The sequence below is a fragment of the Triturus cristatus genome, chromosome 4_1, assembly GCF_964204655.1.
Source record: "Triturus cristatus chromosome 4_1, aTriCri1.1, whole genome shotgun sequence".
NCBI classification, from domain to species: domain Eukaryota; kingdom Metazoa; phylum Chordata; class Amphibia; order Caudata; family Salamandridae; genus Triturus; species Triturus cristatus.
This window is the reverse complement of record NC_140585.1, coordinates 277,670,761-277,696,405: the sequence shown is the minus strand read 5'-3', so window position 1 is coordinate 277,696,405 and position 25,645 is coordinate 277,670,761. Positions and strand designations below refer to the sequence as shown.

At 45.6% G+C, this 25,645-nt stretch overlaps 1 protein-coding gene across 3 annotated transcripts in view; it reads left to right on the top strand.

Moving 5' to 3' along the window:
- Positions 1 to 25,645, top strand: part of KIAA1549 (KIAA1549 ortholog) — a 746,373-nt gene that overhangs the window by 688,358 nt on the left and 32,370 nt on the right. For all 3 annotated transcript variants that reach the window (XM_085652039.1, XM_085652040.1, XM_085652037.1), the window contains one exon: positions 22,143 to 22,303. In XM_085652039.1, the coding sequence (XP_085508165.1) occupies positions 22,143 to 22,303 (161 nt within the window). The remainder of the gene's footprint in view (positions 1 to 22,142; positions 22,304 to 25,645) is intronic.

Sequence of the window (25,645 nt, the reverse complement as noted above, 5' to 3'; positions counted from 1 at the left end):
GGAGTCAAGCCTTCGTCTTGACTATGCATTGGTGCCCCACATGTGCGAGATTGACTACTTACTGCTGCAGGCTCCGTGGAAAGATGATGGCTGAACCTCTTAGCACTACCCCATGGGGGCCTTTACTGAGTTCACTACGAACTCTCCACAGCTGCTGCCTTATTGCTTTGTCCTCCTCGTTTAGCATCTGGGACCCGTCCAGGAAGTGTTGCCACCTGCGGTCAGCTAGTGCTTCTTTAGCTTTTTCCAGATTTTTATCCAGTGTTGTTGCAGCCCCTATCTCCTTCAGGGTCAGTGCCTTGGGGGAGGCTTCTTGTGTGATCATCCGCACAAGTTCTTCGGTATCCTCTTTGTCAGCGGTTGCTGCCTGACGTTCTGACATGATAGGGTGACGTTTGCCGGGTTGTTGGCCCCTGGCCGAAACACTACTTCGAAACAGTCTGCCTGGAGCTGTACCGCCCACCTCTCAATCCTTGGTGGGGCCAGACGTGTTGTTCCTGCAAACAAGGGAATCAATGGTTTATGATGCTTCACTGATCGGAAGTCTCGCCCGTAGAGATACAGGTGAAAGTGTTGGCAGGCCCACTTGATGGTGAGGGCCTCCCTCTTAATTTGTGCATATCTTGTCTCCGTCTCAGACAGCGCTTAGCTGGCGTAGGCCACAGGTACCCATTCTTTTCTGGAAGTCTCTTGGAAGAGAACAGCGCCTTTCCCGATAGGGCTGGCATCTACGACTACGTCAGTGCGGCATCCTGGGTCAAAGTACGCCTTCGCGGTCTTGTCCATCAGGGCCTCCTTGATGGCCTCACTGGTCCAGTTCCACGGGACTTCATTCTATGTGAGAGCTCTTAAGGATTCCGACAGATGCCAGGTTCGGGATGAAACGGCCGCAGTACGTGGCCATCCCCAGAAAACTGCGGGCTTTGGTCGGGGAGGTGGGCACCTGCACTGAGCGAATGGCAATCGCTTTCTTCGGGTCGACGTGCAGCCCCTCTCGGAAGAAGACGTAGCCGAAGGAATCGACTGACTCTCTGTAGAATGAGTATTTCGATTTACTGAGGGTGAGGCCGCTATCTGCGAGGCGTTGAAGCGTGTGCCTCAGGTGCATGTGGTGTTCCTCAGGTGCATGTGGTGTTCCTCGAGGGTCCCTGAGAAGACGAGGATGTCATCGCTGAGTTTGTTCACTCCTTGCAGACCAGAGAGGGTCTCGTGGTTAGCGTTCTGGAAAATCTCTGCCGCCCACGACACCCTGAAGCTCAGCCGTTTACTATCTCCTCAGCCCTACGTGCATGGAGAAGGTGGTTATGTATCTGCTCTCCGGGGCAAGTTCGAGCTGATTATATCCGGAGTTTAAATCGAGCTTGTAGAACCATTTTGCTCCATTGAGGACCGCCACAACATTGGTGTCAGGTGACACACTATACCGCCTGGTTGGAAAGGCGATTGTCGACGCACAGCCGGATGGCCCCCGGATGCTTAGGTTTGGGGGGCAATGACCAGAGCAGATACCCATGGAGTAGGGCCGGAGACTTTTTCAATGACCCCAAGTTGTTCCAGCTTACGTAGTTCTTCCTCAACCTGCGGGCGTTGGTGAAAAGGCACCCTTCGATACCTCTGGGCTGTCGGCCGGACCGATGAGTCAATGTGTAGCTTGAATTGTTTACCCTTGAGACGTCTGTGGCCCTCAAACAGCAACGGGAACTCCCGCAGGATGGCGTCCGCGTGGGATTCGTGTACTTTGTTGGCGAAGACCAACACAAGGTCTTCAGCCATGTGACAGCTGAGGAGAGTACCTCTCTTTCCTTCCATGACATGGAATTTGGTGGGGATGCAGTGCCCTTCACTGGCTACTTCCACCTCAATTACCCCTCACAGGGGAAGCGGCTCAGTTCCACCATACATGTTGGTCTTCGCCTTGGATTGTGAGAGAGGAGGCCGGGGTGAGAGTCATTCGTACTGCACACTGTCCATGACATTGACAGATGCTCCGGTGTCAATCAGTGCCTTTACAGCGGAGCCTGCCACGAGGGTTGAGCACAAGGGAGGTGGTCTGCGGCGCTGGTCTGCGTGAATAACGAACGATACCACGAAGTCCTCTTCATTGTCGGCATCCATCCAGAACCCTGGGCTTGGCGGGGTGGCGTCTTGCTCCGCGGGGTCTTCAATGGACAGTTGTCTGATGGCAGCCGAGACTCTGCTCTGGCAAGTGGTAGCTGCTCTCGACTGTCTGCTTATGCATACCTTGGCAAAGTGATTCAACTTGCTGCACCAGGAGCATGTTTTGCCCTTTTCGTAGCAGGAGCCTTTCGGGGGGGGGGGTGCACGATGCCGCAGTTTCCACAGGGCCCCTTCGGGCTTGCGTGTGGTGTTATTGGGCGACTCTGAATGGCATCTAGCCTTTCTTCCTTGATGGATGGTGGTCGAGGTGGTCTGGACATAGCTGGGTGCCTGTTTAGGGCTGCTTCCATTTTGTCTGCTCGTGCATTTGAGAGTTCATGTGACCGTGCTAGTACCAGTATTTCGTCCAGCGACATCCCCGGTTGTCTGAGAATCAGCCGACGTAGCAACACAACTTATATGATCTGTGCCTGTATCTCCTCCCGTTGATCCTGGAACATGCAGGAGCTTGCCAACTTCCTCAGCAGGGCATAGAAGACGTTGATCGACTGAGTCTCTGCTTGTTTCTTCTGGCGCAACTTGAATTGCTCAAAGTCTGGATTAATTTGAGGGTCGAAGTTTCGATTGAGTACCGCCACCGCCGCATCGTAGTCATTGGCGGCCCCCGTATTAGGAAGCATTTAGAAAAGATCATAGTTCTCCGCCTCCTTAGCAAATGACTAGCAATCTCTAGACTGTTCCGTCCGTTTCTATCATGCTAGTGAAGTAGTGATCTAGTCGGCCGATCCACATTTCCAGCGTGGGGCTGCTGTTGCACGGTCTCCAAGCTCCCTCAACGGAGGGAGGGGCGATACTGCCGCATGGCTTTGTGGCTGCGGGGCTGGTGGTGGTTGTGCTGCATCTGCCTGCGGGCCAGCAGCACCTGCCTGGGCTGGTTGACTCGTGTCTGTTTGGGGATGCGCGGACACTCTGCTCTTTGCGACTTGTGTCCTGTTGCCCTGGACCTTAACTGTGTTCCCACCCTTACGCAGGTGTCTTCACTGCGCTGTTATGCTGGTCTCGCTTGGTATTTCTCATGCCCTGGTGGTGTCTTTTTTTCCTGAAACCCTTCTGCACGATGAGGATTTCCTTTATGGCCAGTGTGCACCTTCCCCCTTCCTTCCTGTAGGGCCTGTGCACTCTACCAGGCTCTTCTTCCCAGCCGTGCTGCTCGATGCTTGGGAGAGGCACAGTGGAACAGGTGTGGGAGAGAGGAGTGTGAGGGAGAGACCACGTGACGGCAGCCTCCTGGTGTGCGCGCAAGCGCTCCCTCGTTGCACTGACCTAGAGCAATTGACGTCGGAGAGCCGCCGGCATGCCACTTCAGGATTAGAGGCGCCAGGAGCCTCACGGTGCATGCACCTGCCCGTGTGAGATGCTGTGGGTTACGTTGCAGACTGCGTCGGTAGCCCGCCAGGGGCACAGCTGGCGCAGGAGCGGTTGCACCGGCGGGAGTAAGGAGCATCTCTGAAGTCGCCGGATTGGCTCGCCTGCATGAGACGGTGGAGGTGCAGGTAGGAAACCACCTCATCGCCAATGTAGTAGGCCAGGAGGTAGGTGCCCTGGTGCCACGTGTTGAGCCTGAAAATGGAGCCTCGCTTGCAATAAAGTACAAGCACATCAATTTGGTAGTAAAAGCGAAGACCACGAGCGGTCATGCGCCCGTTTATCCCCTTCAGATGAGCCCGCCCTCCGGGGTGATACAAAGTGCAACTATGTATGGTGTGTGCCGAGTGCCTCCCACACTACAATTGGGATGTAGCTGTTGTGACAGACCTGACATTGGGCTTATGGGCCCGAGCCGACGCCTAATCAGGACCAGCTTGAGGCTTGGGGGGCCTGTGCTCCCAGAGCGATGCTTGTTCCCTAGCCTTCCTCCGGCAGTTAAAGGAGATCTGCCCCTTTTCTGCCTTGGATAGGTTGTGCTGGCGGTCCATGTGATCCTGTGCTGGCCAAGTGGACTGGTTCAACGTTGCGAACTGGGCGACCAGGGAGAGGAGCCTCTACTGGGCCGCGCTGTATAGTCATAGGTGGTGTGCGGCGAGGAGCCAGGCCGGAATAGAATGTCCTGGACAGGCCCGGGACTAGGGCCGGACACTGAGGGGCCACATGGAGACCATTGACACCATTTGTATCTCCCTGATAGCAGTCTGTCCAGGAGGTGCAGCGCTGTTGGGTCCTGGCTGCAGATTCCCTTTGCAGATTGGGTTGTAAGGACCTGGGCAGTCTTAGTGGGCACCACGGGTATAGACACTCAGGACTGCCGGTGATCGCTGCATGAGAGGCTTCCGCAGCTGACACTTGCAACCTGTGCTGCATTGGACTTTGGGAGCTGCATCTGCTCGTGCCCCCCTATACTTGCCTGGCAGGGTTTGGGGAGTGGAAGGACCTGGGGCCCTGCTCTCGTAGGCGTTCATTATTCGAGTGATCGCCTTTGACCACAACATTACAACCTAGCCAGTAGTACAGTTCACACTTGGCTCACCATGGGAAAGCATGATAATGAAGAGTCAGAATTGTCATTTGACACTAAGCGACATGCAAGGAATGCAGAACTAGACCCTGTTGCTGGGCCCAGGATGTGCCCACACCGGGTGATATCACGCTGCATACAGATATGTTTACAGAAATGAAAAATTATCTCCACACTATTGAGTTGAAGATTGACCTCCTTACCAATAAAATTGATTACTAAAGGAGAGGTTGCACAAACATGAGGACATCATTGATCAATTTGAGAGCTATGTATCTGACATCAAAGATACCCAACCACCAGTGAACTTCTACACCTGGAGAAAGTCCTGGAAGTTATATAAAGCAAAAATGAAGACCTTGAAGTGCTATCCAGGCACAACATTCTCCCTATTTTAGGTGCCCCCTGAATCTACCACCATGGACAAAACGGAGACCTAAGTAGAGACCATGCTTTGCTCCCTATTTGGTGATGCTCTATCGCCTGTCTTCACAATAGAATGCGAGCAATGCTGCCTGGGCCTGCAGTCTCCCCCGGGGTCCCGGTTCAGCCAATAGTGACCCACTTGCTAAATTACAGACACATGGATACTCTCCTGAGACTGGCCATAGAGCGACAAACCACAGAGAACTAAGGAAGTACAATCGCCCTTCATCAGGGTTTTGTAATTGCTGTTCAGTCTACACACAAGGAGTTCCTACCCATCTAGAGCCGGCTCCAGAAGACTGGAGCCACGTATTCCCTTATATATCCGGCCAAACTATATGTCAATTTCAATGTAGGTAGGTAGGTAAAGCTTTATTCGATAAAAAATATCATAAAAGCACAACATACAGTAATAAAAAAAGGATCAAGTTAGGCAATAAAAACAACAATTGATCATAAGTACATCTAAAAAGGTTGTAAAAATGGTTAAGAACAGCATATAAAAGACAAGGACAAAGTGCTTGGTGACCTGGAGTTCGTTAAAGTGCAAATGGGAACAGATCGCACAAGTGGATCAGTGTAATTAGAAGGAAGTTTTTTTCTTTCGCAACAGCCAAGCACAGCCCAAATACTTAGCAATGCCGCAGACAATGGTAAGAGACGAGGTATCAGTCTGTAGGATGCGTAGCACAGTACGATAGTCACGACATCCGAGCATTCTGCAAATCGGACGCAGCCATTTAGCTCTTGGTCTTCGATAATGGTAGCAGGCAAATAAAAAGTGGGGAATGGTCTCATTAGGTGCTGTACAGCTCGGACAGCCAACAGATGAAGGTAAAGATCCCTTCCAGCCAGCAGTCACACAATTAAGGGGGAGGGAACCAAGTCTAAAACGTACGTACAGGGATCTATCGAGTGGGGACTGGATAAAGTCGAGATATGCTTCCAATTTGCAGAAAGGCTTATGTTCGAAAAAAGCCTCGGTCAGCTTCCCCGACTTAGGATTGTTCAGCTCTCTTGTGTTTACCCAGCTCCAATAGGCTTTCTTAAGCAATTTTTCAATGTAAAATTAACAATTTTTCTGATTCCTAAAGCATTGGAGAAATTCTCTTGTAAATTGGTGTCCCCCAGAATAAACAGGTGAGCCTTGACTGGGGCTGAATCTGTTGAGCATCTCAGCAACGACTGATAGACGCTTTGGTTCTGCTACACAGGAACACCGACAGCCGAAGTGTGACAGACTGTGAAACAGAGACCATTCTTTAGCAAACAGTGTGTTGAATATAGTTCTGTTATAATTGTGCTGTGTCTGCAGCTAGCGGACTTGAGTCTACCTATGGCACTTCCCCTCAGTAATTGAGAGCCTTACCCTGTTGTGGTTCCCCTTCCTACACTCAGCCACCCGGTTCCGTGCCACCTGGGCTGTATGCTTGGCCACAAGGCAGCCCCTGGGGTATATCCCTTTATGTTTACTGAGATTTCGAATGTTGGGATGGGTCAGGAGTGATTGATGGTATTTCAGCTGGTTGGGAGCGTTAAAGTGGGTAGAGAGTGGTTGTTACATTGTTTTTTACATGGTAGCTAACCACAGAGAGCGCTTATTCTTGAAGCTGAACATACACGCTACCCACACGAAGCATGCACAACTAAAATGCACTGACTTCTGAACACTTTATCTTCCTCACACTCGGCAGCCACCTTTAGGTGTTTGACCTGGAAAGTCTGAGGTTAAATTATCAGAATATGGTGAGATTGATGTTTGCCGATCTCAGCAGACAGCACATTGATATCTTGCAGGAGTTGCACTTGACCGACGTTAAATACCCCATTTATGCGCTGCCTGGATACCAGAAATGCATATGGCCGCATAATCCACCTAACCATTAACATTTGAAAAGGCTTATTGTGGCGCACACACACGGTGCATTGCAGCAAGGAGAGCAGATTTATTATACTGCACGGTATATTGCAAAGCCATCCTGTCACGCTAGCCTCCATAAATGGGCCCAGTGTGGATAACCCTGACAGTTTGGCGTCTTATTCTCAGCACTGGCTCTGGTACGGTGCTCTAGGGTGGAGATTTCAAGGTGATACTTGTGATACTAGATCTGAAAGCAGATCGATCCAGTGATACCAGACACTAGCATCCTGAGGTTGCTGCTCAATTACACACTATAATGCAAGATAACAATCTTATAGATATATGGCGGCTAAAGGATTCCCTGAGCACTGAAGGCATATGCAGTGCTTCCACATACAAAACTTGGTTAAGAATTGAATGTTGACTGTTAACTAGGGACATTTTTACCTGGGCTACCAGAATAGAGCATCTCCCCTGGACTTTGTAAACTCATTTCCCTGTCCTCTTAGAGATTACCCTCCCTGCCCCCACTCATCCCCCCCCACCACCACCACCACTTGCAAGAGGGACTTCTCATGGAGAATTCCCCTGAATGTGCTCCCAGACCCCGTCTTTCGAGACAGGTCAAAACAGACATCCTTGAGTATTTCTCCCTCGATGCATAAGCAGTTGAAACACTTTAGGAAGTGTTTACAGTTGTAATTGTGGAGCTTGCATGTCTAGAGAGCCTGGGGTACTGAAGGCACTACAAATGCAGCTGACTCAACTGTGAACTGACCTCCGCACACTTGAACTTCACTATTTTGAGTCTGGAGATACGAGTTTTCTTGCCACACTCAGAAGCAGACTTGTAGAATATGATGAGTCTGCGACCTGGGAAACACTCAAGGAGACAGTGCTTAGGTGCTATAGTGAGGGAGACAGAGCAGTCAGAATGATGGCCAGGCTCCCCAGTAGACTTTTAAGCAGTGACTACATCTTGGGACTTGCTGATGATCAGCAAAGTGTTAACACCAGTCCCGACATCGTACTCACTATGACCCATTCCTACTTTGACCTGTATCACTCATCTGCGTTACACAACCTCTTGGCCTTATATGATTTTCTTGACTCTGTACAAGTCCTCTGGCTGGAGGATACCCATTGATGATTCCTACATGTGCCCTTTACAGTTGAGAAATGTTACAGGTTGAATGACCTGTTGGTGCCTTGCACTGTTCACTGGGTCTCCCAAACCCAAGACTCGTGTGAGCCTAATTTACCAAACATAAATCGCATGTAATCATACTATTAACAATATCTCTTGTTTGTATATCAATCATTGCATCATGATTATACAATTTAATGCATCAATGTATACAATTTATTATGCAGTAACCATATGTGAATATTTACACATTGAGAACTTCAGTAGTCAATCGATACACATTTAAATGCTTCAACACAACGTAAACATATTGTTCATATTTGCCCGATGCATTTCGGGACTTGGAAGTCCCCTCGTCAGGGGCCAACCTGTAAAGAGAACAACTTATTACCAATCATGACATTTTCAACAATCATGGCATTTTTAACAGTAATGACAAATATACATGAAAGCGTCTTTACTCCAACATATATACTGAAATGATATGTTATTTGCTATAAATGATGGTGTCCCTATGTGCATGCTGTTACATCATAATAAATATCCAAAAGGTATCTTCCATACCATGGAACTAACCGATTTACAACTTCGTGACCTCAGTAAAATGACATAAAACATGCATATAATATCTCAAGTCCATGAATAGAGACAGTGATCCCTCGGAGAGAAGAAAACCGTGATGAGAATCCCAATTACAAAAAGTGACCTGCTGTGTGCTCAATAAGTGATACCAGTGTGATAACAGAAACTTAAATGTGATCAGAAATGACTCTCAAAGATGTCCCATACCACTTTGTGGTTGTCACAAATCCACGTTCCCCTGGTCGCAAGGAAGATGTGTAAAATGAACCGAAAAATGCTCAGCTGTAATGCGAACACAAAAGTGCTTAAGTGCCCTGAAAGATGCTGCCCTTAGCCGTTATACATTCCCTGCTGTAATGTGAGCTTACCAAAAGAATGGCAAACGAATGATAGAACAATATGTAACCCGTTACTGCTCGTCCTGTGGAGAAAAAATCCGTAATGTTTTTCCATTCTAAGCCGACTCATGGCAAGTGCCGATGTCGCGAAAGACATGAAAAGCAAACTTACAGTGACCAGCCTCCTCTGCCAACCCGTCTGTGCTGTTTATGTAGGTGTAACCTAAAAAAAACGCAACATCATAAGCACGTGAATCTAACTTTACCAACCACACTAAATATATATACTATCAAACTCTGTAATGCACAATATTGATCTCTTCACTGCGCTTACCGAATATATTCCTGGTCTGTTCCGTATGTTATCAACGACGATCTTTACCGTGGCGTCAATAGGAGTGTTCTCCATCATAGACATAGAAAGGAGACTGCCTTCGTTTACTGATGTACGCCATGTTTACGCGATTTTAACAAATTGCTGTGAACAGATCCTTCATGGAAAAATAATGGTAAAAAATCTTCAGAAATAGATGTGAAGGCTACTACATCTATTTTGAAAGAATTATTGAAAAAAAATATTTAAAAATTCCGCGGAAATATCCAACATTTACACGTATCGCACCGCTACTATATAGGTGGATGCCAATATAAAATACAACCGATCCTAGTGTCAAAGGCTTGAGAAAATGAACATAAATATTAAAGAACGCTAGAGTTTATAACAATCTCTATAAACTCCAGCTGCAAAAACATGCGTATTGAGTCACGATCGCGAAATGTCCTATACCTAAACGTATGCTACAAGGGCCAAATGGCCTTGTGTGATGGATAGAGAAAAATAGAAAGGAAAACTGTGAAACATAATAAACAGTGCGAGTAAAAACTACCTGTGTGCTCCTTATGTGAGTTTATATGAATACGGCTATTTGCATGTATACCCAGTGTTTCACTGCCCTCTACTGTATGTTCAGTAATAGGTGTATGGTTCTAAAAAACAATTCATGTCCAGACGGTCATTGAGACCTGATGGTAACATTGTGCCTAAATATTTGAGCCAAAATTTTGGTGATGTCAATTCCCGGTCAAGGTGTAATTATTTATAGAATTTGAAATCGAAGCTGAGATATATTATGTTTAGTTTCGTCCCAATGCAGAGCTAAGCTTGATGTCGTGTTTTTTTTGCGTATTTTGCTTTTCTGTTCGGTTATACAAACTTTTACCTTTCTTTCTGTTTTGCCAACATAAGCTTTGCCGTATGGGCATTTAATGCAATAGATTACATTATTTGCTTTGCATTCATTCCTGTGATATAACTTAATTTGTTTGCCGGTTGATGGATGAGTTATTATGTTACCCAGGATTACATTGCTGCAGTGAATGCAATTGTTACATTTTATGGTGCCTTGGAAATTTGGTTGGTTGATTTGAGGTTTAGGTGATGCCAATATGGTTCTTAAATTCTTACCCCTAGTATAAGCAAACATGGGTTTTTGTTTGAACATGTCTTTAAAATCATCTTCGTTCTCAAGTAGTTCCCATCGATGGTTAATAATCTTTTTGATTGCTGGTGATGTAGTAGAATACTTGGATACAAATACTAGTCTATTGTGCTCAGATTTAAATTTTGTTGATAATAACTCCTCTCGTTGGGGTACCTCTGCCCGATTGAGACATTCTTGTAAGACTTCTTGAGGATATCCTCGACTCTGATATCTTTCTGTATATTACCACAGTTTCTGGTCACTCACATCCTTGTTTGAACAAATACATCTGATCTTGATGAACTGAGAATATGGCAAGTTTCTAATAAGGCTCTTGGGAGGGAAACTTGTGTAAGCTAAAGCATTATACCTATCTGTAGGCCTGTTGTAGATTTGAGTGTCAAAGTGTCTGTTTGATCTAGTGTATGTGAGTGACCAGAAATTGTTGGAATATACAGAAAGATATCCGAGTCGAGGATATCCTCAAGAAGTCTTACAAGAATGTCTCAATCGGGCACAGGTACCCCAACGAGAGGAGTTATTATCAACAAAATTTAAATCCGAGCACAAAACACTAGTATTTGTATCCAAGTATTCTACTACATCACCAGCAATCAAGAAGATTATTAACCATCGATGGGAACTACTTGAGAACGAGGAAGATTTTAAAGACATGTTCAAACAAAAACCCATGTTTGCTTATACTAGGGGTAAGAATTTAAGAACAATATTGGCATCACCTAAACCTCAAATCAACCAACCAAATTTCCGAGGCACCATGAAATGTAACAATTGCATTCACTGCAGCCATGTAATCCTGGATAACATAATAACTCATCCATCAACCGGCAAACAAATTAAGTTATATCACACAAGTGACTGCAATGCAAAATTTATTGCATTAAATGCCCATGCGGCAAAGCTTATGTTGGCAAAACAGAAAGAAAGGTAAAAGTTTGTATAACCGAACCTAAAAGCAAAATACGCACAAAAAACACGACATCAAGCTTAGCTCTGCATTGGGACGAAACTAAACATAATACATCTCCGCTTCGATTTCAAATTCTAGAAAAAATTACACCTTAACCGGGAATCGACATCACCAAAAAACTACTTTGTAGAGAAGTATTTTGGATCAAAGGCACGATGTTACCATCAGGTCTCAATGACCGTCTGGACATGAATTGTATTTTATAACCATACACCTATTACTGAACATACAGTAGAGGTCAGTGAAACACTGGGTATACATGCAAATAACCGCATTCATATAAACTCGCATAAGGAGCACACAAGTGGTTTTTACTAGCACTGTTTATTATGTTTCACAGTTTTCCTTTCTATTTTTCTCTATCCAACACACAAGGCCACTTGGCCCTTGTACCATACGTTTAGGTATAGGACATCTCGCGATCGTGACTCAATACGCATATTTTTGCAGCTAGAGTTTATAGACATTCTTATTAACTCTAGCGTTCTTTAATATTTATATTCATTTTCTCAAGCCTTTGACAATAGGATCGGTTGTATTTTATATTGGCATCCACCTATATAGTAGCGGTGTGATATGTGTAAATGTTTGGATATTTCCGCTGATTTTTTATTTACTTTTTTTCAATCATTCTTTCAAAATAGATGTAGTAGCCTTCACATCTATTTCTGATGGTTTTTTACCATTATTTTTCCATGAAGGATCTGTTCACAGCAATTTGTTAAAATAGCGTCAACATGGCGTACATCAGTAAACGAAGGCAGTCTCCTTTCTATGTCTATGATGGAGAACACTCATATAGACGCCACTTTAACACGCCACGGTAAAGATCGTCGTTGATAACATACGGAACAGACCAGAGATATATTCGGTAAGCGCAGAGAAGAGATCAATATTGCGCATTGCAGAGTTTGATAGTATATATATTTAGTGTGGTTGGTAAAGATAGATTCACGTGCTTATGATGTTGTGGTTTTTTTAGGTTACACCTACGTAAACAGCGCAGTCGGGGTAGCAGAGGAGGCTGGTCACTGTAAGTTAGCTTTTCATCTCTTTCGCGACATCGGCACTTGCCATGAGCCTGCTTAGAATGGAAAAACACTACAGATTGTTTTTCCACAGGACAAGCAGTAACGGGTTACATATTGTTCTATCGTTCATTTGCCATTCTTTTGGTAAGCTCACATTACAGCAGAGAATGTATAACGGCTAAGGGCAGTATCTTTCAGGGCACTTAAAGCACTTTTGTGTTCGCATTACAGCTGAGCATTTTTCGGTTCATTTTACACATTTCTTCCTTGCGACCAGGTGAGCGTGGATTTGTGACAACCACACAGTGGTATGGGACATCTTTGAGAGTCATTTCTGATCACATTTAAGTTTCTGTTATCACACTGGTATCACTTATTGAGCACACAGCAGGTCACTTTTTGTAATTGAGATTCTCATCACAGTTTTCTTCTCTCCGAGGGATCACTGTCTCTCTATTCATGGACTTGAGATATTATTTGCATGTTTTATGCCATTTTACTGAGGTCTCTGAGTTGTAAATCGGTTAGTTCCATGTTATGGAAGATACCTTTTGGATATTTATTATGGTGTAACAGCATGCATACAGGGACATCACCATTTATAGCAAATAACATATATCATTTCAGTATATATGTTGGAGTAAAGATGCTTTCATGTATATTTGTCATTACTGTTAAAAATGCCATGATTGTTAAAAATGTCATGATTGGTAATAAGTTGTTCTCTTTACAGGTTGGCCCCTGACGAGGGGACTTCCAAGTCCCGAAATGCATCGGGCAAATATGAACAATATGTTTCCGTTGTGTTGAAGCATTTAAATGTGTATCGATTAACTACTGAAGTTCTCAATGTGTAAATATTCACATATGGTTACTGCATAATAGATTGTATACATTGATGCATTAAATTGTATAGTCATGATGCAATGATTGATATATAAACAAGAGATATTGTTAATAGTACAATTACATGTGATTTATGTTTGGTAAATTAGGCTCACACGAGTCTTGGGTATTGGAAGAGCCAGTGAACAGTGCAAGGCACCAACAGGTCATTCAACCTGTAACATTTCACATTTATTCACACTTGGCAAGACAGCAAGTGTAGGGCCTGAGCACCGTTTTTTCTATTAGTTACATCGAAAATTAAGGGAGTGCGCCTCCAACCCCTAAATTTCTTCACAGTTGAGGACATAGTGCAGGTCATCCAAAGTATGCCTGCAGATAACCGCTGGGCCAGGAAGTATTAATCACTTCCTTTAACAAAGAATGCGCCCAGATCCCTCCCCTCCATCCCAGCTAGCAGCATTCAAGGAGGTTATACACTCCTGAAAGCTTCCTCCTCCCATACGCGAGGCAGTAATCAACACCATTCTGAAACGTGGCAAGCCACCGAACTGATAAGATTCCTACAGGTCTGTCTCTGTGAAATGTTGATATTAAAATCCTCGCTAAATTGATTGCACCCCGCTTACTACTGCTTTTTCCAGATACCATTAGACCTCATACATCCGGCTTTATTCCAGGATGCTCCACAAACTACGCACTGTTAGCACTCATTCACTCAATATCTCCCCACAACTCAGTGCAGCCGCTGTTCTACTTGAGGCTATCAAAGTGGTTGACTCCTTAGAGAGTTCATATTTCAGCTTTTGACTCCTATCAGGATTAGTACTCTAATTTCTTTGCTGGAACAAACTTGTTTATAGGCTACCTAGTGCGCAGTTGTGCATAAATGGTCCGATTATTCCCCCCCCCCCCCTTCTCCATTTTTAGGTTCTCTAGACAGGGATGCTCACTGTCGCCCATTCTATTTGCAAGGAACCCCTTGCAACCAGGTAGCAGCAATACCACTCTCAATGGGGACCAAAGTGCTACCTTCATAGTTGTGGGTTAGCAACACGACCGTAGTGGTGGCAAAATACAGTGTAGTGGACAGGTCCTTATTACCCTGTATCGTTGGAGTGAGGCCTACAAGGCTAGCTCACCTTTGTAAACGTTTCTCTGCTATGTGCTAACTCACATTTTTTAAACGTTGCAGTACTATGTGCTTAACTCACCCTTAACCTATCTTAGTTATATGAAGAGTGCTGCTCAGTGCCGGAGTGGTGATTACACTGGATGTATATGTACCTGGAAAGGGTAAATTATAGAGCAATGCTTTGCGTGCATGCATGGTTAGTGCATGTTCTGAGTGTATATATGCCTGCAAGGAATAAATTACATGAGATATCCAGTGCTGTGCAGTACATGCCTAACGAAAGCATAAGCTGGGTGTATGTGTACTTGCAAGAAGTACAGTATATGAAAGGTGAAGTGTTGTGAAGCGCGCATTGTGAGTGTGTGTGCTCGCAGTGAGGGTGTTTACAAATAGCATACTATGGTAAAATACAGAAAGGGTACAGTACTGAGCAGTGCGCAGTGTGATTGTGTGTGCTGGATGTATGTTAGGGTGGCACTATACATGGAAGTGACAGTACTGGACAGTATGTGTGCTGTGTATGTACGCTGAATGCAAGTGTGCCTGCAATGGTACATCACATGGAGGACCATGGGTTCCATTTTGGGACGCCTAGGCCTGTCCGGTGAATACAGAGGACGAAAGGAATCCCCCCAGACTAATTTATGTATTGCTGCATTCTTGTGAGCTGAGTGAGACATATGGGAGAAAGTGAGTGAGAGACTCCTCGTGTACATTTCATAAGGGTGTTCTCTTTTATTCATTGATAGATCACAAGGAAGGGACCTGGACACATCTCAGAAAGGAGATGGGACTGATAAGGCAATCATAAAGAGTAGTGCTGGGAGCCTTCTGCTATGACAGACAGCCTTTCAAGAGAAAGAGAGAGAAAAGTGTACACTTCAAAAGCGCAGAGCCTCAATAAAAAACTTCAAAGACATGACCCTAAATCACATTTTGTGTCTGGAAATAGACTTTAAGCAAGGGAGATTGAGACCCCAAAATTGGTCATCTGCCTAGCAGCCAGACGGCTGTGTGTGGAGGGGATGCTCTGCAAGACTTCTGCCTGTGATCAGGACTGGGGAACATCACCCAGGAAAATCAAAACCACCTGCCCTGGAGCCTAGAGCACCAACGCCTGCTTGCTAGCAAAGACCAGGGTGCCCTGTGAGGAAGAGTCAATCAATCAATCATTTGCATTTATAAAGCACGCTACTCACCCGTGAGGGTCTCAAGGCGCTGGGGTGGGGGGAGGGGGGTCAGTGCTCGAAGAGCCAGGTCTTGAGCTGCCTTCTGAAGGAGAGGTGGTCCTGTGTGGCGCGAAGGTGGCTGGGAAGAGAGTTCCAGGTCTTCGCTGCTAGGTAGGAGAAGGACTTGCCTCCGGCGGTGGTTTTGCGGATGCGAGGTACGACAGCCAGGGCTTGTCCGGTTGAGCGTAGGGTGCGAGGGGGAGTATAGAAGGAGACTCGGTTGTTGATGAGTTTTGGTCCGAGATTGTGCAGGGCTTTGTGTGCGTGGGTGAGGAGTCTGAAGGTGATCCTCTTGTTGACTGGAAGCCAGTGGAGTTTCATCAGGTGTCCGGAGATGTGGTGGTGGCGAGGTATGTTCAGGATGAGTCGTGCGGCCGCGTTCTGGATTCGTTGAAGTTTTCTCTGCAGTTTGGTGGTGATGCCGGCGTACAGAGTGTTTCCGTAGTCCAAGCGGCTGGTGACGAGGGCGTGGGTGGAGAGAGCGAGGTCCTGTGGGGAGCACTACTAAGAAGACTTTTGGTGTGAGGAGACAGCTGTGCACTTATCAGATCTTTGTCCATGTGCAGGAGTGAAACGGTGCCGCTCCTCTTCCCCGTAACCCAGTAGAGGGCTGCCGTGGACAAAGCCGTGCATAGAGTGCTGTGCGAGGAACTCCAAACCCGTATTGCCTTGTTGCAGTGACACCATATGCGAATGGGTGGTCACCGTAGAAGTGACTGAGCTGACAAAGCAATGAGACTTATGTGAGAATTAGTGGTGACCTTGTATGCCCAAAAAGGCCGCCACGGTGTAATAAATAATAATAATTAAAACACATATTAAGTGCATGGTTACACCAACTGGTGTGTTCCTGCGCTAAAGATCTAACCTCACAGCAATACGGGAGAAATACAGGGAGTTCAGAGCTCCAAGATCTAACCGTAAATAAGGAAACAGGGGGGAGCAGACCTCTAGACATTAACATCTGATGACCTGAAGAGCCAAGTTTTGAGTCATTTGTGAAAGGCCCTTTCCTCTGGTTCTGCTCTCAAATACGACAGCAAGGAATTCCAAGTCTTGGCTGCCCGATGGCTGATAGACCGCGCCCTCAGCCTGGCCCTCTGCACTCGAAGCACCCTTACTGATTAGCCCTAGCGGATCTTAAGTTAAGTGAAGGTGTGTAAGGTATTACCATGGAGCGTAGATATCTAGGGCCTTTGTCCTTCAGGATTTTGGGACAGTAACACATGGCCCTGTAAATGATTCTGTTCTCCACTGGAAGCCAGTATAGAGTAGTCAAAGCATTTGAAATGGGTGTCCTTCTGGAGTGATTTAAAACTAAATGGGCTGCCACATTTTGTGTCTGGGGTTTTTTCAGACTACCCTTGGTGGCCCCAATGTAAAGTATGCTACAGTAATCTATTTGAGAGGTTACTAGAGCATGTACAGCGGTTTTCCTGGCTACTGTTGGCAGTAGGTCTAGGGTCTTCCTCAGGATTTTAAGAGTCCCAACGCATTGTCTAGCTACACTATTTATTTGATTCTCAAACTAAAGTTTGGGATCAAACCAGACACCCAAGTTTTTGGTTTTAGATTCAGGGGTAGGGGGTTTAGCCCAAGACCTCAGGCCACCAAGCTGATGACCAGATAGGTGCTTGGCCAACTATCATACCTCTGTTTTGTTACTATTCAATTTAAGACAATTGTTTGTCATTCAGGAGGCTAGTTCTTCCAGACATAGAGAGAACTGGGCCACAGCGGCATCTACATCCTGGGATAGGGTGACAATGAGCTGCGTATCATTCGCATATGACACAATTTTGATGTTGTACCTTTCCACAATTTCCTCTAATGGGCAGATATATAGGTTGATTAATGTTAATGAATGTATCGGTCATTGCAGAAGAGAGAATGTCAGCAGGTACTTCGGCACACCCTTATGCCAGGAGGGGCTGCTGGTACAGAGTATTGCCAAGTTCAGGCGGTCACCTGAAAAAACTGAAGCTGCTACTTTCAGGTCCAAATTGAGCACTGAGACCTGCCCCCTGACCGACCCCATGGACTGTGGAGGACACTGAGAGGACTTCTGTCTGTCACTAGGACATGTTCGGGAGAAAGAAGATCAATCTCCTACCCCAGAGTGGGAGAAGCTGAACTTACTGGGTCAACGGAAGTCTGAAAACCTCCAATCGATGTTGAGGCCAGCTGCGCCCCTCGTGAGAGAGCCTGCGCCTACCGGGTCATGCTGCATGTCCCGCGAGCAGCCAGACTCCACTGAACATGGTAGAAACATTTTGAGTGCCTGTGTTGGGGGCACCCACTGAAACACGGAACGCTTCCATGCTGCTGAAGTGGGTAAGACTTGAATCGGGCCTGTTGGGCCCTGTTGTACTCACTCCTCACAGTGCTACGGCACCATTGACACTTTTAACTATTTCCTAGGAGTCAACAGTGCCACTTGAGTAAGGCCTACTATGGTATGTTATGTTGATTTGTATAGCACACTAATTACCTGCTTGGCAGGTGTCGATTTGTTTTTCCCAAGTTGCTGATACGTAGAACCAGGTCTTCAGCTCCTTGTGGAACTCAAAAAGTGAGGAGGAGGTCCTTATGTGTTGAAGGAGGTCATTCAATGTCTTGGGTGCTATGTAGGAGAATGGAGCGACCGCCAGTTTTGCTTTTGTGGATCCTGGGAATGTGTGCGAGGTAGATGTCTGGTGGGTTGGTGAAAGTGCATGTGGCTGTTCAGGTATTCTGTTCCTGTGTTGTTGTTTAGGGCTTTGTATATGTGTGTGAGCAGTTTGAATTGGCTGCGCCTGTGAATGGGGAGCCAGTGAAGCTTCCGGAGGTGTGGTGTGATGTGGGTGCATTGTGGGAGGTCAAGTATGAGTTTTGCAGCTGTGTTCTGGATGGTCTGGAGTCTGTTCAGCAATTGTTTGGATATTCCGGTGTAGAGTTCTGATGTAGTCCAGTCTGCTAGTGATAAGTGCTTTCGTGATGATGCATCTGGTGTTTGAGGTAACCATTTGAAGACTTTTCGCAGCATGCATAGGATGTGGAAACTGGAGGTGCACACTGCAATGACTTGAGCAGTCACCATCATGCTTAGCTTGTCTAGGATGATCCTTAGATTTCTTGCATGGTGTGGGAGTGTTGGTCCTAGCTCCGTCAGTCACCAGGTGGTGTCCTATTGGGATGTCTTATTGGTGAAGACCTGTACTTTCGTCTTGTCAGAGTTGAGCTGCAGGCAGTTGGTTCGCATCCACTCTGCTACCATGGTCATGCAGTTGGTTAAGTTGGTTCTGGTAGTGGTTGTCTTGTCCGTCAGGGTCAGGATGAGTTTGGTGTCATCAGTGTAGGAGATGGCGGTGATGTCTTGTGATGATGTTTGCGAGCGGCGTCATGTATATGTTGAAGAGGGTGGGACTGAGGGACGATCTCTGTGGGACTCCGCAAATCGGTTTCTTGGTCTCTGATGGTAAAGATGGCAGCTTGACCTTTTGGGTTCTTCCCGTGAGGAAGGGACAGATCCATTTGAGAGCAGATCCTTGTATGCCAATCTCGTGGAGACTTCTGATGAGGGTGTTATGGGAGACAGTGTCAAAGGCAGCAGAGAGGTAGAGCAGGATGAGAGTGCTGTTTCTCCTTGTTCCAGGATTATTTGAATGTCATTGGTGGCCGTGATGAGTGCTGTTTCGGTGCTGTGGTTCTTGCTGAATCCTGCACTAGACGGATGTGATGGAGGTTTTCTGGGTAAGGATGGTGCTGAATGGTGATGTTCCCATGTTGTCGATGTGATCAGGCCATGGGTCTGTTGGGGCCCATGTGTGGATGATCCGCATGATTGCCGCTGTATCGTTTCTGGTGAGGGTTGTCCATTTGGCCAGGTGGCCTTCTTGGTTGGTGGGGGGCAGGTTTGCAATGAGTTCTCTGGGGCTGGGTTGGTGTGCGAAGTTGCTGTAGATGTTTGTGATTTTGCTGTGGAAGTAGTTGCATAGGTTGTTGCACAGTTGTTGGGAGGCAGCGATTTTTGTGACAATGGCTGAGGGCAAGGTAAAATCCTTGACCATCAAGATGATCTCCTTGCAGTTGTTTGAGCTTTCTTCAATGCTGTCCACTAGTATTTTGTTTCTTGGTCTCATATTTGCTGGTGATAGTATCGGAGTGCAGCCTTGTAGGTAGTTCTGTCGTTGGTGTCGTGGCTGGCTTTCCATTTCCTTTCTTGCTGTTTCCAGTGTCGTTTGGTGTCTTGTAGGTCTTCTGTGTACCAGCTGGCCTGCTAGTCTGATCTACTATGCTGGTTGGGTTTGATGGGTGCAAGGCAGTTCACACAGACCTTGATCCAGTTGTTGATTTCCTTGTCTCGGTTGTCTGTGGTGCTAGGTTGATCCATGAGGAGGGTGTTGAGACAGTCTGCTTTTGTGATTTTTGCCCAGGTTATGGCTTGGAATGCTTAACCTGGTAGGGGTGTTGCACTGATTTGGAAGTGGATGGTCCATGTGAGTAGTCTGGTCTAGGTCTATTTGATGCTGTTGCTTGTGGTAAAGATGGGGTCCAGTGTGTGTCCTGCAGTGTTTGTAGGTTCTGGGACAAGCTGAGTGAGTCCATTGTAGCTCAATCTTTTGAGGAGTGCTGTGGAGCAGCGTTCGTTTTGGTCTTCCAGGTGAAATTTGAGGTTACCAAGGACGAATTTAGACTCTGGAGTCGATGGTGAGCCGAGGGACTAAGTTGGTGATGAGTTTGGTAAAGGTGGCTTTCCCAGGATGCGAGCATTCCCTGGATACGGCCACCAGTGAATGGGCAGTAATCCCAACCACATTGTAAGAAAGAGGGTAGGACAGAGGTTTGCTAGATAGTCTAGAGCCCCGACCTCAAGGGCATTGTTTTGTTGCTTATGAATGTTGTATTCTTCCTTGAATGCATAGAGTTAGAAAAACATTACTTCTTTTTCACATAAAAATAAGTATTTGACTGGACATTTATTTATTGACATTGCTGAGTTCATTTTGTGCTATGAGTTGTGTTCCCTAACCTCTATCTACACTCCCCACATCCGAGGGAGCCTATGACTGCCCATCTACAGCTTCCACTGAGTGTCAAGTGCAGAGGTGGAACTTGGCCCAGTTGCTCAGCATTCATAGTAAGTCGGGCTCCTGGATATCAAGAGTAAAGGTCTCAACCTTTACGGTTGGGCCCAGTAGCCTCTCATGCCCCATGGTCTTCTGAAAAGGTTCGGACATTTTATGAACACCACACAGAAGAGCAATTACTTATAGCACAACGTACCACACACCCCTTGATGTTTTCATGTATCAAAGGCGCGCAGCTGCCTTCCAAACCCTAAAAACCTTCCAGAAGGCCCCACCAACACTCCCTGTATTGGATGCACTGATAATGAATCCATCTCCTCATAAATTAAACACTTGTCTATATGCAACAATGCAGGAGAAGACCCCTGTACATACCCCGCTAGCTAAGTCTGCCTGGGAGGCAGATCTAGTGCCTTCCTTGACTGTGGAACTGTGGCGTTTCTGCTGTTCTCCGACAAATGCTCTCTTGCCAAATTATAGACTCACTCTTGCACATTTGATTCATGCACAGGATGTATTGTGCACCCGACAAATGTAGAGTAGATTAGAGGATTACCGATCCAGCACCTCTCCTCTCTCTATCAGTGAAACCATAAACATGTGTGCAGTTCCGAGAAAGAGTATCAAAATTTTGGAGAGAATGATGAAAAGTAGTACCAAGGCAACTCAGTTGTGGAGCACCAGCCTCAGTTGTGGAGCACAGTTTGTCTGGGATTCTCCAATTTACTGCAATGCTTCTGCTCCTGGTTAAGCAAAGAGTAGTTCTGCATTGGGATAGATGCCCTCTCCCCACCTCAAGTGCTGACTGCAGGAAACAGATACTGTCGGGAACAGCCGAGGCATACTGGGAGGTGCCAGGTCTCTCACGACCCAAAGATATTTGGCCTCCCTTTATAACTTTTCTCACTTCACTGATGGAAACTGGGTCCAATGTGGAGGCATGTAGCCCTAGAGCACTCATTGCAATAACGTAATTTGCTGTGCGACCACAATCGCATACTCTAGTTTTTGTTTGTTTCCCTGGGGATGACCTGCATACGTATGCACTGTTATTAGTCTTCTACTGATTCTGTTGTACTGTATGCCAATGGGTCTGTGCTTTAATGTACACCAAGTTGCCTTCCAAGTGGGAAATTTCTTCGCCCATTAATTTGCTGTGATTTAAAAGACTTGATATGCTTGCACTGTCTAAGCCCTTTTCCCTTCCCCTGCTGTATTGTTACTTCATTTTGCAAAAAGTGAATAAGCACATTAAAAAAGGGTAAATGAGACCATGTTTGCAACCTCCCGAAGCTGTTCATCTCACACTCCTCCGCTTAAACATGGAAGCTAGGTTGAAGTTGTACTTCATGTGCTTATTTTTTCTTTCTTCAAAGGTCCAGCTCAGATCCAGCACCTCACTCAAGTGGGAATTGCAAGCAGACTAGGAGCTCAGATCACAGAGCTTCCCATCGGCAGGACAGGGCATATACAGCCGGCAGTACCAAGTTGGCCCCCCTATCATGTGGAAGAGGACTTCCCGCAAAGCAGAGACAAAGTGAGTATCTGTCTTTCGGCTAGATTTCTGCACACTGAAATCCTTCACCTTGTTTAAGCTAGTTTGGGGCTTGTTTTGAGCTATTTTGAATACAATATCTGACCATAAAATAACAGAACTACTAATAGATGGCACACAATTCACAGCAATGACAAGTGTGGTATCAGGCCAAGTTTTACGTGCACTAGGCGCATATGGACCTTTACCCACTCCTTGCTGCTGCTCAAGTTGCTGATCTGCAGGGTGTCTGATGTCAGTGTCTGTCCCTGTCAGGCATACCACTCGCAAACTGGATACATTGTCAGATTGGAACTGTAGGCAAGTGCCAACACACAGCGGTTTTTATGCCTCTCATTATTAATCATTTGCTCCAAAATGTTGTCACAGCCCTCTCATATGTTTCTCAGTCATTAAGAACACACAAACCATATCCCTGTGTATGAGATCCAGGGATTTGCTGGATTAGTTTTAATTATGGTGTGATAGGGTCGTGAAGACGCTCCATCCTAGCGTAATTTGGTGGTGATAGTGAAAGTACCAAATTTGAATGCACCTAAGGAGTTCTAATGACAAAGCAGGACACATTCTCAGTGGAATTCACATGTGCATTTACAGATATGTGCACATCTGGCTCTACTACCCTATGCAGATATCTAATTTACTAACGATCAATCCTTCCCTGACCAGAGTCTTATTCAAACAGTATTTAAGGTTCATTTTAACTTCAAAACTATGCCTGGTTCCTTCTAGGAACGCACAAGAATGAGGGACAAATCAAAAGAGAACTGGCTGATTTTCTTGGCCATTAAGAAAATCTACGGCCTTCATCTACATGTTAATTATCCCAGTGCTTCAGCTTTACCTTTCAAAACATTACTCTTCAAGATTTTCGGATATCTCTATATTGTTATTTACATTTCTGATGTAAGGAGCTCTCTTTCTATACAATAATAGTAACATCAACAGTAGCATTCATAAATGCTAGCATATCCTGACACACTTTCAGAAAGCAAAAGTGCTTTTCTGTAATAATTTTCTTTCATCTAAACTCTTTCCAGTAATAATTCTTTTCAACAGCCTATCTGAATATTTTATTTCACTTTCTCACCCAGTTATAGTTAAATTAGCTTAAACCACTGTGTTGTTTAAGACCTATTTTCTCCTCCCTCAGAACAGGAAACAAGTAGATGATTTAAGCACAAGTCTCAGATGCTCACAGTATCAATCAATCAGTCAATGAGTTTTATTTGATTATTTCAAGACCATCATTAAAACACAAACAAAAAGCAATGCATAACATATTAAAAAGAATAAAAGAAATTAACAACTTTTAAAAGTTAATTGAGTTGTGCAAATGAATAACACTTTTAAAAAACTTCCATCAGAAAAACACACCAAGGACCTAGTCACCATCCGAAGAAAGTAAAGTCAAGGTTTGTGCTGATAAAAACCGTGTCTTTTAAGAACCTGCATTACACTCTTACATATAAGAGACGCATAATGTTTACAGGAAAAGATAAAGTACTCCAGATTTTGGACGGAGACTTCATGACGAGGGCAGGATAAAATAGACACTGAATCATATTGGCTGAGGAGAAAGGACATGTTACTCCTAAGATTACATAACTGTGCATTGGTTTACAAAGACCTTTCCCGCATATCTTTCACAAAATCTAAATAAGGTTCCACGCTACCACAGGTTTGAGTCCTGACCTAGTCTCTGAAAGTGGGACTTTTGAGTTCATCTTCTCGGTTCCTTCTACAGAAGAACATAAATATAACATTTTGTACCCTTACTGCATCTCCCTTAACAATCAAGTGTGAAGATGTAAACAGTTCTGGTCTATCCAGGGATTCTGTTATATCCTTAATGTATATTAACCATTGAATTTTAAGGCCAATGTCCCACTCCAGGCAGTCAGTGATAACCATACGATTAAAATGAATTTGCTCATTTCCGCAGGAAGAGTGGGCAAGCTTGATATAATGCTTGATATAATCCTAGAGATGTGGAAGCGCCAGCTCCTCCTGTGCAAACATGCTAGCGGGAGTCTCAGCAGTCACCTACAAAAGTGGTGCTCTTCATGCAGTAGTTTAGAACTGGGCTTAAAAGAGTTGACTTAATGAAATTCTTAGGCTTAGAGGAGGCCTCCATAATAAGAAAGGGGCGAATGGTTGAGAGTCAGCAAACCGTCATTGAATAAATCAATATTAGTACGAATAATAGAAACTAAGTGGGTAATGGACGCCCCTCCATCTCAGCCTTATCCTTTTGTCAGTGCTCTCCAAGTACCCCCCCCGGCTGTTGTGATCGATGTCCTAGAAGCACCAGCAGGTAAGACTTTTAACATCCTATCTGCCCCTCTTCACCGTTACAGCACCCAGCTCATTCCACCGAGAAACTATCACCATAGACGGCCCGCGACCTGCGGAATTCCAAGGATTTGCAGACTGTAGAGACACTCTTATCAATCACAAAACGGGTTGGTTGTGTTATAGTGGGGGTGATCACAAGGTGGCTAGTATCTCGTCTTAGCTCATAACTCTTTGCTTCCCTCCCAGTTATTAGCGGACCTTAGGTACTATACGATAGACAAGTGACGCTGTAATCTAGTGTGGAGTGAGACAGGTAGCTAAAGTGTCACTAGGCAACAAAATGGGGAGGAGGGTAGGCCCAGCTCGAGCCAAAAAAGCAAATACCCCCTCACTTCCCCCAACATCAATAGACAAAATGTTGCAGAGGGCAATAGGGGTGGTGGACTCCGAAATAGAGCTAACAGAAAGGTGGTTATCACTCACCCCCGATTTGTTTATTCCCCCATTTAATCTGAATACGCAGCCAAACACGTCTCAAACCCAGCTAGATATTTACCCTCCGCCATCTCCTGTGGTAGTAACTCACAAGAAAGCGTTGTGCAAGAGTAGAAACAGTACTAGTATCCCTAAGAACGGAAAGCGCAAACAAACTTCTGAGGTTGGACCTAAACAAAGAATCTTCGCGAGGGTAACCTAGTTAGCATGGGGGGTGGGGTGAAGAGTGAGAACACAGTGCGGGCTGACTGTTACCAGCCAGTATAGCCAAGACCTATCCGTCGTGGGCCCTGAATCTAATGGTAGATTTGCAGAACAACTTGAGGGCCACCATTAAAGAAGAACTGGTACCCCTTGTTAGTCGTCTAGATAATTTGGCGAAAGCACTAGCAGCAGGGGAGGCTAGATCTACCAACCTACTTAACCACTCCACCTGCAAGCCCACAAGAGGGATTGACGCAGATTGCCAGGCGGACAGCGTGGGTTTAATACCTCCGCTGGGGTTGGAGGGGCATGCACACAAGGGTCCCT